This window comes from Anguilla anguilla, chromosome 3 (genome assembly GCF_013347855.1).
Source record: "Anguilla anguilla isolate fAngAng1 chromosome 3, fAngAng1.pri, whole genome shotgun sequence".
Taxonomy (NCBI): Eukaryota; Metazoa; Chordata; class Actinopteri; order Anguilliformes; family Anguillidae; genus Anguilla; species Anguilla anguilla.
The window spans coordinates 42,675,693-42,692,790 of record NC_049203.1 but is presented as its reverse complement, the minus strand read 5'-3'; the positions used below and the strand labels follow the sequence as shown (position 1 = coordinate 42,692,790).

General features: G+C 40.2%; 2 protein-coding genes across 3 annotated transcripts; one reads left to right on the top strand and one right to left on the bottom strand.

Moving 5' to 3' along the window:
• The first annotated feature begins 122 nt into the window (after positions 1-122).
• On the top strand, positions 123-8,255 carry LOC118223848 (rab-like protein 3). The gene is made up of 8 exons (XM_035410854.1): positions 123-237; positions 981-1,072; positions 2,004-2,133; positions 2,394-2,508; positions 4,762-4,912; positions 6,220-6,291; positions 6,507-6,545; positions 6,701-8,255. The coding sequence occupies exons 1-8, from the start codon at positions 192-194 to the stop codon at positions 6,752-6,754; spliced, it is 699 nt and encodes a 232-aa protein (XP_035266745.1). The 5' UTR covers positions 123-191; the 3' UTR covers positions 6,755-8,255.
• A 1,042-nt stretch (positions 8,256-9,297) lies between these two features.
• On the bottom strand, positions 9,298-15,228 carry LOC118223847 (cathepsin G-like). Of its 2 annotated transcripts, none has more exons than XM_035410853.1 (5): positions 15,150-15,228; positions 13,387-13,534; positions 11,934-12,075; positions 11,037-11,291; positions 9,298-9,679 (listed from the first exon to the last, which is right to left on the bottom strand). In XM_035410853.1, exons 1-5 carry the CDS (start codon positions 15,202-15,204, stop codon positions 9,533-9,535), a joined length of 747 nt encoding a protein of 248 aa, XP_035266744.1. In that variant the 5' UTR covers positions 15,205-15,228; the 3' UTR covers positions 9,298-9,532. The 2 variants fall into 2 exon arrangements, with proteins under 2 accessions (XP_035266744.1, XP_035266743.1); XM_035410852.1 differs by having other exon boundaries at positions 11,934-12,078; positions 15,150-15,225.
• Positions 15,229-17,098: the final 1,870 nt, after the last annotated feature.

Genomic DNA, 17,098 nt, shown 5'->3' with positions numbered 1-17,098 from the left:
CCTTTAAAGGACACGGAATCGGTTCGGCTATTTGACGGATGGCACATAAAGCCAATTAAATTATTAAAGGTTGGGCTCTTTTTTACGTCACACATAAAGATAATGTCTGACACGTGTTCAGTATTTACTTCCGGGACAATACCTTGAAGCTCTGAAAATAAATAAACAAAAATGTTTCCATCTTAGTAAAAATGGCTTCTCTTGACAGAGTAAAGGTGCTGGTTTTAGGAGATTCAGGTCAGTGGGTTGCCAGCGTGCGATTAGAATGAAAAAGGCACATACCAAGGACACTCGGAAAAACATGAAATTATTTAGTCAATATAACATTGCAAAAATAACGTTGGCATGTGATTATTGTTAATACATTATTGTTAGTGTAACCATGGTTGACTACCTAGCCCAGCTATAGTATTTGGTAATAAATCTGTTAAAACAGTGCCTGGATAACGTAATAGTAGTCTGTTACAGGTCATAGGCGGCGCATACATATGTTTTTATGTTTTTTTTTGCCTTCCTGCCTCGAGTCAATTCATGTATTATCGTTTCCCAGACTACCTGCATGCTGGGAACATTGTGCTGGCCTCTTTTACAACCGAACTCTCAATTATATAATTTGGCTTGAATGTGATTTGAATTCTTGTGGAGTTGGCATAAGGTTTCAATCAACGTGCCTCTTCGTGCTTTGTTGCATATTCATTTGAGCCTAAATTAGCAGCCTAATGAAGACAGTTCAGCACTCAAAAAACTAATAGACTATTTGGAGGACCAAACTGAATTACCTGTACCAAATTTGTTCAAGTGGCAGTTGTTAAGAAAAAGCATGCAGAACTGTATAAGACACACCTGCTTTGTAATTGTCTGTAGGTTTATTTGTATTGATGAATGAATGTGTTTGATATTCTGTAAATTGGGTGTTTCTTGCTGCTGTACAACTCCACCCTCCTGAGAGATAATGATGGTGATTTGTACTAATCTCATAGGGGTGGGGAAGTCGTCTCTGGTTCATTTACTGTGTCAGAATCAAGTTTTGGGAAACCCCTCCTGGACAGTAGGCTGTTCTGTGGATGTGCGGGTAAGGAATCATTGCCATTTAGTCCGCTTCATTTTATGAAGGTGACTTCATCATCCCTGTCACTGAAATAGGTTTGCTGCTGTCATAGTAAGCATGTCTTTTGTCATTCTATTAGTGTCTGTGAATTACACACCATTGCTGCGAGGAGGGATTTGTTTGACTCATCTTACCACTGTTGCTTCTGCATTGTAAGCTACGTGTGGCATAGTGGTTGCTGAGTTTGACAAGCTACCTGAATTGCATATAAAGAAAAATGTATTGCATATGCAACGCAGATGGTCAGCCCCATGTGTTTATTCTGCCCCTGTACATAGCTGTCCTAGAACAGAGGTTCTCTGCTCAAGTCCCTGACAGCTACAGGGTCTGCTAGTTTTTGGTATTAGTTGGCGATTAATTGATCAAAAAAAGCAGTTAATCTCTCCATGTCTTTTCATGGACCTGAATTAATCACAATTTGTTGATATGTGGCCCCCCAGGACTAGGGATGAGGACCTGCGTTCCACAAGGTTACATTTGATAATTGGAGGGTGTGGTGCTGCTAGCTCTGTAGCAGTGCTAACTCAGGATTGTCTGCTTTCGAAACATGCATCTTGCTGAATAGTCATAAATACATTAGCACTTTCACATTTAAATGTGAAATTAATTTGGAAAATAATTGTGGTATTATATTTGAATTGTGGTATTATGGACAATATTTAAAACCAAAGCTATGTAACTAACTCAGACTATGAGTGTCTTGTGTGCTAATACTTCTGTTCATCCTATACATTTTGTATTTTTAAAAATAACGTATTTTAGTAATTTGAATGTTTTTTTAGGCTTTGACGGAGAGCAATCTTGAAATCTCCAGCTAACTATAGTCGTTTTAAACAAAAATAAATTACTACAGGTTAAATTTAATGATCGCACTCACAGAAGCATTCTTTGACAGATACATGACTACAAAGAGGGCACTCCAGAAGAGAAGACTTACTACATTGAATTGTGGGATGTTGGAGGATCTGTAGGAAGTGCCAGCTGTGCAAAGAGTACCAGAGCAGTTTTCTACAGCTCTGTCAATGGTAAGACGGAATCAAGCAGATATTTCTCTTCAGTATGGCATCTATGCATGACAACATTAATTTATTACAGCTTTTTTTATGACACAGTGTTTTGTTTGTATTAACTAAGTAATTTTTTTATGAATGTTTAATCTGATTATATGTTATGCAGTATCTCGTAAAAGTCGAATAAATACAGGTATGTTCATACTGTAAAAAATAAACAGTGTATAATAGGCTTGTCATAAGATGTTTTCCAGTAAAATGTGATATTCCCCCAGGCATCATATTGGTCCATGATTTAACCAACAAGAAATCTTCACAGAATTTATACCGCTGGTCCTTAGAAGCCTTCAATAAAGACTCTTCCCCCACAGGAGTTATCGTCACAAACGGGTATGTACAGGTACAGGAAGTAAAGTTCTCACATTTGAGCAACTGTTTGCTGCTACTTATTAGGCTATTATTCATTCTTAGGCACCTACATACATCTTAAATATTACATATGTATTATAGTGATGATGATTTATATGGAATATTTCACCGAAACATTTAACAATAAGCACCATGCTCAAGCATGTAACAGCTAGCCTGTGCCTGGCATTCAGACTTTTTCCACAGTTAAGGTAGTGACAATGGAATCACTCATCGAGCACCTGGAAAACCAAGTTGACGCTAGTGGCATAGGCTTGCTGTATTCTGATTGGTGTAGGTAGTTCTATGCTGCTTGATTTGGTTGTCTGGAACAGGTTGTCTTTTCAAGCACCCACCCCAGAGGCTTTGTGCCTACCCCTCTCCCTGAATTGTGCTTACTCTTTTCTGTCCATATTAACCACTCCTCTTAGCACATCTAGCTTCGCTGGATGGGTTACGTTACTTGCTCTAAGGACCTGGATAACAATATTCTGTAAAAGGCAACATAACTATGTCTTACATAGCTTTGCAGTGGTGAGAACTCAACATGAAGAATTTCTGCTTTGTTAACATCACAGAAACCAAGAGGAAAAGTTGTTTAGTAGTATTGTAATGCTATTTGTGGACCAGCAGTGCTTGGCTGACTCATAACTTGCTAAGCAAAGTTATGTATTCAATTACCTCGGCAAACTAACTAGGTCATGTTCTATAATGTCTGGCACTAGCTTGCTTAGTTATTTAGCTAACTGAGGAGTCATTATATAGTTAATATACTGTATAAAGCTGCCATCATCTGCAGGTTAGCTGTCTACCTAACTGCGATAGTATGCCATTCTGTGTAACTTTAGCAGCACTGTGAAACAGCCATACTTCCTGTGTTTGAATCGAATTGTTCAAAGCAGATCTTGAATTTTACTGTATAAACAAATTCTAATTGCAGGCCTTCTAGTCACATTGACCTAGGTGGTGTTTTAGCTTTTTCAGACTAGAAGTGGATGTAAATTGCAAGCAAGGAGTTTTGGGCTGCATTTTGAACCATTTTGCTCTTGAACCATCTAAGGTCAACCCAATATATATATATATCAGTTGGATCGCAGTATATGTCTAGATTTACAAAAATGATTTGGTTCAAACCGATCATTGTGATGTTTTTTTTTCTAATAAGGGAAGATTTAGGGTAGACTCTTGATGTCAGTGGAGTTTTGAATAAGGAAACTAACAGAAAGCAAGCATGCTGTATTTGTGTGGTCTTTCTACAAAACTGAATACATTTTCACAATAATACCGTTCACTAGCATGGCAATCTTGTTAGCCAAGTCTGGCACTTTTGTTCTTATAACTCACGTAGGTGGGTGCACTTATGTTCTCTTTCATTGTAAATCTCTGTGGATAAAAGCAATTGCTGAGTGAATGTAATTGCATACATACTGTAATAAATTTCTTGTTTTGAATGTCCCCGTTTTTATGTTGAACAACACTAGTCTTTTGGGGCCGTCTGCTGCAGTAATGTCTGCTAAGTAATGTATCCACATGGTTAACTGTACCCTCTGGAACACCAAATTAGACCATGATTCAGTGTATATAGTTATGGCGCTCATGAGAATTGTAGTAATTTCTCAGATTTTTCCAAATAAAAAGGTGTGCATATTTTTCAACGTAAAGGAGTACACTTTATTTGAAGAATATGACAAAGGAATGACAAGCCTAACAATGCCTGATTTTATGTTGGACTTATGAAATAGTAAAAAGCTCAAATCTCAAGACTGATAACTTCTACCAAATTAATTTAGCCCTAGTTTATTTTTGCTTATTCGAGTGACGAATCCGTTGAATAATTCAAGTAGTTTGTTTTTCTCCATGCCGTTCTGATTAGCATGCGTCTGCTGTTTGGCTCCAGTGCTTTGTGCTTAATGGTGATGATGATGAAACAGGCTGAAAGCAATAATGATATTACAGGCACATTTTATTATTTTGCGAGGCGAAACTCATATAGATAGCTACTATGCATTTATGAACGCAATTTATGTGGGAAAAAAGTACAGCCTCCTTCAATTTTATGGTTTTACATATTAGATCATAACTTAACTCTAATCCAGAACTCGCAAAGTACTAACAGTAGATAAATATGACCTCATGGGGCTCATAACACACATACATTTTATTTAGTCATTATTGGCCCTCTTTTTCACATCACTGTATTTTCGGAGTTAAGGCAACTTTGCTGTGCTCCCACAGGGATTACGACAGGGAGCAGATTCCGGAAAACCTGCTCCCCCTGCTGGTGATCGGGACCAAGTTCGACCACATCCCAGAGAACAAGCGCAGTGACGTCCTGGCCCGGACCGCCTTCCTGTCAGAGGACTTCAACGCTGAAGAGATAAACCTGGTGGGTGTGTCCGTTCTCTTGGACCCCTCGAGCCTTTACGCCAAGGTGGGTCTTATCTTATCCGAAAAGGGCCGGCGTGGGTGTAGGTTTTTGTTTTGGCCCAGCTCCAAGACACCTGATTCGACTCGATTGAAGACCATGGTTGATTAATTAGTTGAATCCGGAGTCGCAGTGCAGGACTAAAACAGAAACCTGCATCCACACGAGCCACTTTTCGGATAAGATTAGACACCCCTGATTTACGCCCAATCACGTCGCCTGGTGTGAGATGCTCCTGTCCCGCCCCTAAATCCCTCCTGCAGTGCCATATCTCACACTGTTTAGAACAGAGGTAACATATTTACATCTTCTTTTTCTTGGTGTCCTTCTGTCCTCTTGAATAACTGCCACAGCCGATGTGGTGTGAGGACTGTCGTTACATTTGTAAGGGTAACAGGTACTGCTAATGTTAAACATTCTTACGTTCCTCTGAGACTTCAACACAAGGGGGCGCCAAAGTGTCACATACAGGTGTATCTTCAATCGATCATGGTGTACGGTCAGACAAGTGAATTAATTTATAATTTGGCTAGCATTTATGAGGTTAAATATTCCTCATATAATAATATTTATAAATTTCAGTCCCCCCAGTTATGGCTGTGTTCATATACCTGTTACTAAGTTAGAGACATTGCTGCCTATCAGCCAAATATTTGTCCTATTAGTTTGCTTGAGAATTGGTCTTGACTCAAAACATGACCCTGTTTATTTAAGAACAGGCATATTGGACCAGGGAGGGGTGACTGACATTGCTTTAGTCACCTTCCTCATGCTATTCATATCTAAAAGGAATTTGGTTGACAAAGTACTACTAAAAAAAAAAAAAAAACTTCCTCAGAAGCCTCTGTCACCTGTCCTCTCTTCCTGCCCCTCCCTCATGTGTCTGCCTTTCCTGTGGTTTAGTGTTTTTGACATGGTGTGCATGTCTGTATGGGGCTAGTGGTTTAGTTATCTACTAAATGTAATGTAATTGTTAATTTTTCTATTTATTTGTCTATATCTATGTACCTATCTAATTTATAAAGTATCTAGTTGCACATAAAATGATGTCTTTCTGACTGTCTGATAATCAGTGAATGTCAATCAATGACACAGTGAGTGTAAACATATGAAAACCCTGATAGTTACAGAGCAGTAATCCTGGGCAGCTTGTAGAGTGACTGTTACACACACACACACACACACTAGCGTGCTGAGGAGTCTCTCCCGCCCAAACGCGGCTCTCTCAGGCGGCTGGGCTTCAGCTGTTTTCCCGCTACCGTTTGCAGGACTGCACAAACCCCCGTTACCTGGCGGCTGGCTCCTCGAATGCAGTGAAGCTGAGCAGGTTCTTCGACAAGGTGAGCCTCGGCATGCACGGGCCCCACTTTTGAGTTAGAATGAACTTGAGTTAGAAGCCTAGCTTCTTTAACCAGGACACTGCTGCCCCCAATTCAGTGTGAAAATGTGCAGAGGGAGATCGATATGTCTGCCGTCAACATACACAAATGGGATTGAGCTGCTTCCAGACGTAGCGATGAAAGGACCAGTCACGAGTCTCTCTCTCGCATTTCAGGTCATCGAGAAGCGATACTTCACAAAGGAAGGTAGCCAGGTAAGTTTTAAATGCCCTGGTTGGATCTGGCATTGAGCTTTCAAAACTCATGCAGCCGAAGTCACAATTTCTGATTCAAAGCAACTAGGGAAGATTCTGTCACATGTTTTTCTTTTCTGGTTCGGAACGTAAACCTCTTTCCCGTTTTACTGCAGGCTGGCTTTTCAGACCGGAAGCGTTTCAACTTCAAGAGCCTCCATTACGACTGAGAATGGGACGGATGTGCAGGGATGTGTGCGTGATTTCCCAGGGCGTAAAGCACATCAGTAACAGGACAGGCATCAGCCACGGCCTCTCAACTTTTAATCGAATCGGCTAAATCGTTTACACACTCTGGCTTTTTTTATACACTACTTGTACAGACTCATGAATGACAACAGAAGACTGTCCGAAATGCATGTTTTACTGCAGGGAACTGCACTGCGCTGCACGGGCCTCCGGACTTTGCTTAGTTGCATAATGCGCGCCAGTCCTGCCTTGTTAGGCAGTGTGGTGCCAGATGTTAACCACATTTCTGTTACCAAGAACCGCTGTTGTAGAAGGAGCAGCTGCAGGCCTGGTTTTATCACCTCTGCAAGCCTGCCACGCTTCTTCTGCTTCTGCAGCAAAAGCACTGACAAACGACTCGTTTAGAAAAGCAACTACACGCTCTGAAAATAATCGCCAGCACTATTGTGTGTACATATTTAGTGCTGTGTCTGATGGCTTTGCCTGTTACATTGCATTGGAGCGAATCGGCTAACCTTTAGATTCTAATTATCCTCATTGTCCGAGTGTATTTCCACTGCTTAAAGCCTGCTCATTTTCAGTTTGTTAATTTTTTTTGAATTAAGAGTTTAAAAGAGTTCTAGTGTCTATATCATGGATATATTGTATGTCATGTTTATTGTGTATAGCTCTTAATATACTGTTTTAGTTGTATAAATTATTTGATTTATAATGGAAAAGTGCAAGAGGTTACAGTTTTTTTCATAAGAAGTTGCATCAGAGCTGCTTCATAGGGGTGTTACGAAAATAGAAACAGTGAACATTCAACTCGGCGTATCGAAATGAAAAACTGGATCACAAGTCATTCTCTTTTCGTGTGGAGAAAGAACGAGAGGATGCACAGTTGAGTGAGAGAGAACAAAAGCAAACGTTTGCTAACAAAAAAACCAAGCTAATGTCCCTTTTCACACCAATGCAGACCATGCAGAGTAAACGGAGCTGGAAAATCATGCACTCTCCCCCAGACCAGTGATGTGGCAACCCTCGGCTGTCACTCGGCGGTGTGAAAGCTTGTTGACGGCGTGAAGCACCGCCGCGCTACGTGAGCAGGGATAGGTCACGCACTCACTTTCTCCCCAGTTGCGGTTGAAGCTGCAGCCCACGGTTGATCTACTTTTATCGTTAGCCTAGTTTTCATACCGACCGCTCAGCCGCACTGGTGTGGAGGACATTTTGCTTAATCACTGGTAGCCCGTTTGTTATATTGCTGGATTTTAAATAAATGTTCTGAACAAAGTGGTCAAAACTAATAGTGTTAGAGAAGCATGATATGATAGCCACAAGTAGGCTATGGGTAGGAAAGACTCGAAAATTGAATTGATGTGTGCATATAAGATCGAAAGCCAAATTGAGTTGTGGATTATGAGAATTGTTACACCCCTTGTACTTTAGTACTTTTAGTGCAAAATTGTAATAAATATTAATCATTTTCTAATCAATCCATATGATCGTTGACATTTTTTTTCATCACCTGTACATCAATTAGGACAAATATGTGATGATGTAGTAATTATTGTAGTTCTTAAGACTAAAAATTACAGAGCAATTACTTTACCGACATCAAAGTTAAGCATGTGAGCAAGGTAAGTCTGGCTTAGAAAATGTACAATTTTGATTTTGCAAAAAAAAAAAACAGCTGCATAAATCTTGGTCTGAATAGGGCTACAAGTGATTGTGTTGCTAATTTAGACAACCAACTAAAACTAGAAACTCGAGAGCTGAACATGACACAGGTTTTTTCAACTGTGGTTACAACAATATGGGAAAGTCAAAAATATGACCAACCAGGCATGCAACCTACAAAAATCAGGACACTAAAACCAACCTGTCTCTCGATTGGGTGACAGAGATGTACAAATGTACCCGCAGCTATGAACAACACTGGTGGGGCCTCAGTACTTGGAAGAGGACAGAACCAGCAGAGAGAAAGAGATAACCAATGATGGTATGCAGGTGAGAGACCACCCAAGGACAAGAATACTGCTGTCCTGCACCTGGGTGTGCTCTTGGGTCTCTCAGCCTGCCCCTCAGAAAATTGACACCAACAGAGCTGGAGCCAGCCCAGCATGTACAGTGAGTACATGCACACATAAATGGACATACATACACAATCACATACATGTACATACAAATGCAGGTGCACAAATATGCATGTACAAAATTCCACACATGCGCAGAACCAAAGGTAGACATAAATACCTGTGTAATCGGGTGCATACAAAAATACATATTCATTCTGTATCCTTATGAATAAACATGTGTGCATACTCCTACAATAGTTTTTGGAGAAGAATAGTAAAGATTTCTATATGTATATTTTAGGGTCCAAAATCAAGATTTGCATCTGCCATACTTCTTTAGCTGGGTCGTGTATGTGTTATTTTATATCTCACACAGACAAATCAGTTAATTGTATCATAGTTTTTGTTAATCATCTTATCATACTGTTGCATCTGACAAGATCATTTTTAGCACCATAGACATGGAAGAGGATTTCTTTTTTATTACTTTTTTATTTTGTGATTAATTTGGGTTTTCCTTTTATTACTAATAAACAACAATCTACTAAGCAAAAGTAACTTCTAAAATCCTATTCCCTGCAGACACTTTCAGAAAGTAATCACAAGAAAAATAGAAAATGATTTTGATTGCAAAAAAAAAAACAACTTTTAACAAAAGTCTAAAATTCTAAATCTAAAAAAAATTAGGCACTTGTTTTATCAGTTGCTCATTGTTTCCTCTATCCAGGGAATAAAGTATGACACTTTCATGTACACGTTTGGATATGCTTCGTTGCAGGGCGTTGACATGAAGGAAGCTATCCCATGAGGCTTGTTGTTACAAATGAGAGGTCCTCCAGAGTCTCCCTGAAACACAGCAGTTATTAGACACTTCCACCAAGTGCATCTTTGGCCACGTTCAGGCTGCAGACCTCAATGTTTCATTCACATTTTTTTCTCAGATCCTGTTGTTTAGACTGAGTGTCTATATCCATTTTAGAAAGCGAACCTACAGTACTGCAATGGAAAATTATCACAACCTTAACCCGTCAAATGGTGAATTTTAATGTAAAAAATCACAGATGTACCTCCATTTTGGTGGGGGACGTCCTTCCCTACCGATCCTGTCGTTGCTCGAGGGCATACCCCACCAAACTGGCATATGGCAGGATACTAAGCACATTCGTGGACTTAACATTTCTAATCTGAGCACTGACGCATGAGTCTCAAGCAAGTCACACGGCAACCAATCAAATTTATTTCTGCATACAGACGTGGCGCAAATTGAAACTGAAAAGAGGTGACTCCATGTGGCTTTTTGCTGTTCATACTGTCCTAAACACAACTGAACTTACATATGAGGTAAATCACTGGGCCACTTTTAGCTACAGTCTGAATGTAGCCTGAGAAACTTTTTAGCTGCGGCCGGCAGCTCTATAGCTCTGTCTGTCGGTCGGTCGTTTAGTCGGTCGGTCAGTCGGTCGGTTGGTCGGTTGGTCCACAAAAAGTGTCCCACCCCGTAGCGGCCACAGTTTTCGCCTCAGGAGGCTGAAATTTGGCATGGACATTTTCATGCCCGAAGGTACTGCTGAGTAACTTTCAAGGCCGATTGACCAAGAGGGGGCGTGGCGATGGGCGTGGCCTATCACAAAAAGGTGCATAACTCCTGAATGGATTCACAGATTTGCACAAGATTCTGTGGAAAGGTTGGTCATGAACCAAAGAAGAGGTCACGTGTTGGTGTGAGGGTGTGTGCGTGGATGCATGCACACATGGATGCATGCGCGTGTGCGGTCGCAGCTATTGCAGATTCGCGCTTGTTTTAATAAAAGACAATATCACACTCACAACTTCTCAGCCAATGAAATAAAGCTACCTTTGGCTTAAATAAAGTAAAATTTAACAATGTACAACCTTGCAGATAATTAACTTCATCTACCTTTGACCTGTAGGACAGTAGTAGCCATTTATAACTTAGAAGCAGTAAATGCCATGTAAAAATGCCATGGCTTGTGCTGGAGGGAGACTGAGAACGGAGTGGATTCAAGCAGCAAATGGCTTTGAGGATGTAGCTTGAGGTGTAGCATAGGGTGGGCTAGCAAAGCAAAGAAACATTCAGCATTAGGTGAGCTGAGATGTCGTCTTCCTTTAACACGTGGCACACAACCTCACAAACAATTCAATCAATCTACGTATCACGTTTGTGACAAATCGCACAACTCACCTCACAGATTCCCTTGCCGTCATAACGCGTGCACATCATTCTGTTTCCAACAAAGTTTTCCTGCCAAACCTTCTTGCAATTCTTATTGCTCAGGACGCTGAGCACCACCTCCTGCAGAAAGTCTTGTGCTGGTCCGTCAGGCTTTTTCCTCCCCCATCCAGACATCAGGCACTTGGTGTTTTCTGGCACGGTTTCCCCTTTCTTCGGCAGGGGTATGACTTTGACATTCTTGTTAATAGTGGCATTGCGCTGCAGCTGTAACACAGGCATGGCAGGGTATACTCAGGACATCGGTAGGCACTGCCAGTTTAACTGCCTATTGCATACGCTTGGGAATCATAGTTATCTATTACACCTAGTATCCTGGATAAGCTCAGAGAATTCAGTGTATTATTATTATTATTATTATTATTATTATTATTATTATTATTATTATTATTATTATTATCCATCCATCCATTATCTATACCCGCTCATCCTGAGAAGGGTTGCAGGGCGTGCTGGAGCCTATCCCAGGGTGCATTGGGCGATATGCAGGAATACACCCTGGACAGATCGCCAATCTATTGCAGGGCACACACACCATTCACTCACACACTCATGCCTATGGGCAATTTAGAGTCTCCAATTGGCCTACCTGCATGTCTTTGGACTGTGGGAGGAAACCAGAGTACTTGGAGGAAACCCATGTGGACATGGGGAGAACATGCAAACTCCACACAGGAAGGCCCCAAGCCAAGATTCGAACACTTGGCCTTCTTACTGTGAGGCGACAGTGCTACCCACTGCACCACCGTGCCGCCTATTATTATTATTATTATTATTATTATTATTATTATTATTATTATTATTATTATTATTATTATTATTATTGTTGTTGTTGTTGTTGTTGTTTACCTTCAAAAGCATGATATCAAAATCAAATTTAGATTTCTGGTTGATTTGATGCTTGTAATATTTTTTCACTGGAATCTTCTGTTGAAATTTCTTTTCCGTCTTCTTTAGGTTTTCAGCTCCTAGAACTGCTGTCAGAGATCTACTGCTTAAAAAAAAAAAAAACAGTTAAAGCAAAAAGATTATAATAAAGTTCATTAATGAAATTGATAAATTGATGAATTTGTTTTGTACAGACAGCTCCACAATAGAGCATATTTTAGTGAGGATATTTACAGTACTGAACCCATGCAATAGCATGTGCTTGTATTAAACATCAGACATTTTATTTTATTTACTCCGCTTTCCTGTGATAATGAGTTAATTTTATCAAAATATCAAATGTTGTTTTCCCCAGATAACAATATCATTTTCTCAAGATCTCGAGATAACGAAACATTTTGCCGAGATGAGATATAAAGAAAACCAGTTATCTCGGGGAAACGGGGTAAATAAAATGTATGAGTACATGTTCTTTTAGGGCCTCCGTAGTATTTCATTTTCGAAATGCAAGGTGAAAAGATTTTTCCATCATTTGGAATGACAGTTGTCATGTGGAGGCGGGCTAGTATGGACACTTGAATGGTGGTTAACAGAACGTGATCATTGTTGAAGTTTCAATGTAGCAACTTACAACTTACTTATTTAAGGCACCTAACACCTTCAAAATTCACAAAATATTCATGGGTGTAATTTATGCAGCAGAACAAAACGTGAAATTCTCTTAAGCTTATGTTATCCGCTGATCTCATTTTTTTCAGAAATCGGTGACTGTGTAGGTCTGTAAAATGGTGCCAGTGAAGTACATGGCATCCGTACATTACATTTTAAAGCACAGTAGTATTTGTATAGATGAGACATGAGACAAATGAAGACCAGGTCAAAACCTAGTATATGGCTGGACCGGCCGACCAATGGTGTAACTTCATAACTCGGTCGACCAATGGTGTAACTTCATCACTCACTCAGTCACAGACATTTGCGCTTGTAGGGCTGGCCCCGCTGTTGCAGTCCAGCCAAAAATACACTACAAATGTAAATACTGCAATAACATAATTTAAACCTCCTCCATAAATATCTTGTTACACAGGTTCACTGCTGTTTGGGTAATGTTAGCAGCACTATCAGATAGCAGGAAGGACAGATCAAAGAGGTGCTATTTTATCTTTCTTTAACGTGTCATCATTGCAATTGTTTTTCACACCCTCGAAGTGCTAACTGGAAACTTACACGTGTGAGACCACATAACGCAGCACCTTGTCATTACGTCAAACTCCCATTGGTCAAACATCACTGAAACATAGCTGCATCTAGAATTCTAAAATCATGTTCTGTACAACGAGTTAGAACCAGAAGGTAACTTTGCAGAGAACAGAGAAAACAGTTTAATTATTGGCCAGACAGAGGGTGAACTGACCTGAAACAGTGGGCAGCAGTAAGGACAAAGTCCTCTCGGACGAGAAAGCCCCCACAGGTATGAGAACCGTCTACCTGGAGAGAGACCATGTAGGGCCTGGAGTGGGGCTTGGCCTTCTTCCCTCCGATGATACTACTTTCAGTGGTTCCTGCAAACGTGCCACATCAGTTTGCCATGCTCCTGTCTTCCTGAAATGTATATTCTAGCTAGCAATGTAAGTCTCCTTGAATTGATATGACAATTGACGAATTGTTTAAAATTAGGCTCTGTCCTAACTATCCATAACTATTATTATGTGCTGTACTGTTGTATTTTAGTGTTACATTACAGTCAAATGTGCATGCTGTGATTTGGATCATATGACAATTCATACTTGAAAGTGCTTTAGAATTCTGGCTATAGAGTCACTATTCTTAATCATTGTAAAACACAATGAGAGTCAGTGCTCTTACTCATCTCTTACTCATTCAAAGACATATAGACACACTCTCCTTACTCTTTTTGTAAATCACCTCTCTTACTTTGAAACGTAATGGAAGAATCATCACTCTTTCACCCTAAAACCTGATGTGTAAACATGCTTGTGTCTTTTGACCAAATCTGTCCAAAAAGTACAATTTTTAGTTAGTGAATACGACAATAAACAAAAATTGCGAGTGCACTATGTATTATTAATTTTACTCAGTTTTTTTGCTTTTACTTCCATTTTGGAAGACCAGTGGTATGTATATGGCCATTTCATCTATTCTCCTCAGAAGAAGGAGAAGTGAAACATCTTATGCATCTTGTCCTTAGCTGAGATCACATACACATTGGGCTATATTTTAACGATCTAAGCGCACAGTTTAAAGCACATGGCGCAAGTGCATTTAGGGTGTGTCCAAATACACTAGTTTAACAGCAGATAATCTGAGGGCAAAGTGAGGTGCATGGTTCAAAGGGGTTGTACTTAGTCTCTTAATTAATCATAGGTCTGTTTTGGGCATAACATGAAATAAACCAATCATCTCCCATTCCCTTTAAAAGTCAGGTGCGCTTGCACCTTGGTGGATCGCTATTATAATGGCGGATTTGCCAAGTAATTCTGACTAACCATTATGACATGTATTTATTTATTTTTTTAAATATCACGCGTTGTGCACCTGCCTTTGTAGGCGCATATTACTATCTTAATAATGCGCCCTTAAAATAACAGTAAAATACTGCGCCTATGACTTAAGATCAGGTTTTTGTTGGTCAATCGCGCAATAGCTTTCCGCTGCCTCAAGATATAAATGCGCCAACAATGCCCCTGACCACACCTTATTTTAAGACCAACACGCCCATGGGCACTCAGATGGGCGCAAGTACATTTGCTATTTAAACAACGTGGACTCTGGACGGGAAAATGGTAAATGCGTCTGAACTAGCAAACACACTTGCGTTGCGCTTGGCGCCGCTTTGCGCCGCGTGTAAGATAGAGCCCATTGTGTCAGAGTAGATATTTCACGTGTAGCTTGTACAGGTAGACAGCAGATTCCTGACTGATTAAAGATCTAATGTACACTAACTCCCTAATTACTGACTCCGTCCCTCCCCAGGCAAAGCTATAGTCAATTGCAGGCCAACCTACAGGGCATTGGCAGCAGCCTGCGCTGTGGCCCATCTGCAGTGGAATTAGCCACCCAGCAGCCCTATGTTGTTTGTGCGGTTGCTATGTGAGACTGTGACCCTGTGCCTTCTTGTTACAGTGTTCAGTTATATGAAGGGGAAGATGCCCTTACCTGCAGGAGAAAGCTGCAGCAGGAGATGCAGAAGCAGCAGAGACTTCTCTATCATGATGAACCCTGGCAAGGACAGACAGACTGTGGGAAAGGGTGTGCAAGGCTCTCTTTATATACACTCTATTCAGGAAATGGTGGCCAAGGTGTTTGAAAGCTTTTGCTATGAGACCATGTGCTGAAGTGAAATGATAAATCCATATGTCTGAGTGCGGGATAGAGATACCAGATACTTTTTTTAAAGAAGAAGAATTTGAATTAAAATCTTTACAAGACCAAGGCAACCTTCTTGCAATGTAGTAAGGTGTAGCCATGCTATCCTCCCCAGTTTCTGTTTGTAAATCTTCTCATTTGCAGTTGTGTTTCCAATGGACACCAGCTGCCACACATGTACAATAAACCTGTGAAATAGTGTTCTGTTTTAATGTTGACTATGACAAAATAATCATAGGGTCCCTTTAAACTACTGGGGCATCAGCCTTATGAGAACAGTTCATAAAATATATTCCTGTGTTCTAAATAATAGGCTTTTCTGACATTTGGAGCTGTCAGGCTTACTTGCTGATGAACAAATTGGATTTAGAAAGCACGGAGCCTGTGTTGATCATATAATTTTTTTAATTTTTTTATTTTTTATTGTTGATCATATTTATCCAGTTGCTTCAATCACCAGAGCTAGAATCAAAGAAGGAAAATCCACCTATGTTTGCATTATTGATTTCCAAAAGTCTTTTGATTGGGTTAATAGAGATCTGCCCTTCTTTAAACGTTTCTAGGCTGGTGTTGATGGTAAATTTTATGAAGCAATCAAAGAACTATATCATTGCCCTGTAGCTTGTGAATGAGCTGACAACTGGATGGTTCCCAATCCTCATTGGAGTGAAACAGGATGATGCGCCTTCACCCATCCCCTTTTTGTGAAGGATCTAGCCCAGAAGATCAGGTCCTCCAATTCAGATGTTAAAGTTGCTGACGTAGTTGTTGGTTGTCTGTTACATGCCGATGATGTAATCTTCTTAGCAGAGTCTGAAGTTGACTTGCAGAAAATGCTTGATATTGCCAATTGATATTGGTGTTCCAAATGGAGACTTATGACCAACTAAAGCAAAACCCAAATTGAAAACTGCAGAGTTTTTCATTTGGAGCATTTCCTCTGGAGCTAACTAATCACTACAAATACTTGGATTTAACTTTGGATGAATGTGTGTCTTTTGAAGTGGGAATCTGTCTATTGGCTGATTCCGCAGGCAGACCAGTAGGCTCTGCCTGCAGAATGCAAGGACCTTGGATATTCTACTCAGCTGTATGATTCCTGTGTTTGTACCATATTGAATTATTCAGCTGGAGTATGGGAATACAAGGAGGCCGGAAGAGCTATTGCTGTTCAAAATAGGGCAGTTTGATGTTTTCCTGGGGTACAATGTGCCCTCTCTCTTGCAATCCAAGGAGACATGGGATGGGAGCCACTGGAGATCAGGCAAAAGGGAGAGATGGTTCAGCTTTGGAATTGCCTTATTAATATGCCAGTGTAGGATTTTAAAAAATGGTTTTCAGTTGGAATATAGCACACAACCACCCCTGGGCAAAAGACCTGCGCTCTATTTTACTTTAGGCTGATCTGACAAGCTGTGCCATAATGTTAACATGGTTAAGCAGAAGATTTTTCTTAAATTGAATTGTGTATACCTTTGATTTCCTTTTCAGAATATGAAGGCGTCTTATAAGTGTCTGAAAATAATGTGTCATTTGTATGATGCATCATAAGGGCATCATATGAGCATCAAATTAAAAACAAAAATCAATGAATCAATCAAGCAGCCACATGATTTGTTGTTTGGAGGAGCATGTTATTTGCATTAACAATCAAGTGTACCTAATAAAGTGACCAGCGAGTGTATGCATGTATACATACATACATACATACATGCATGCAGAGCAAGACCTGTTGATGT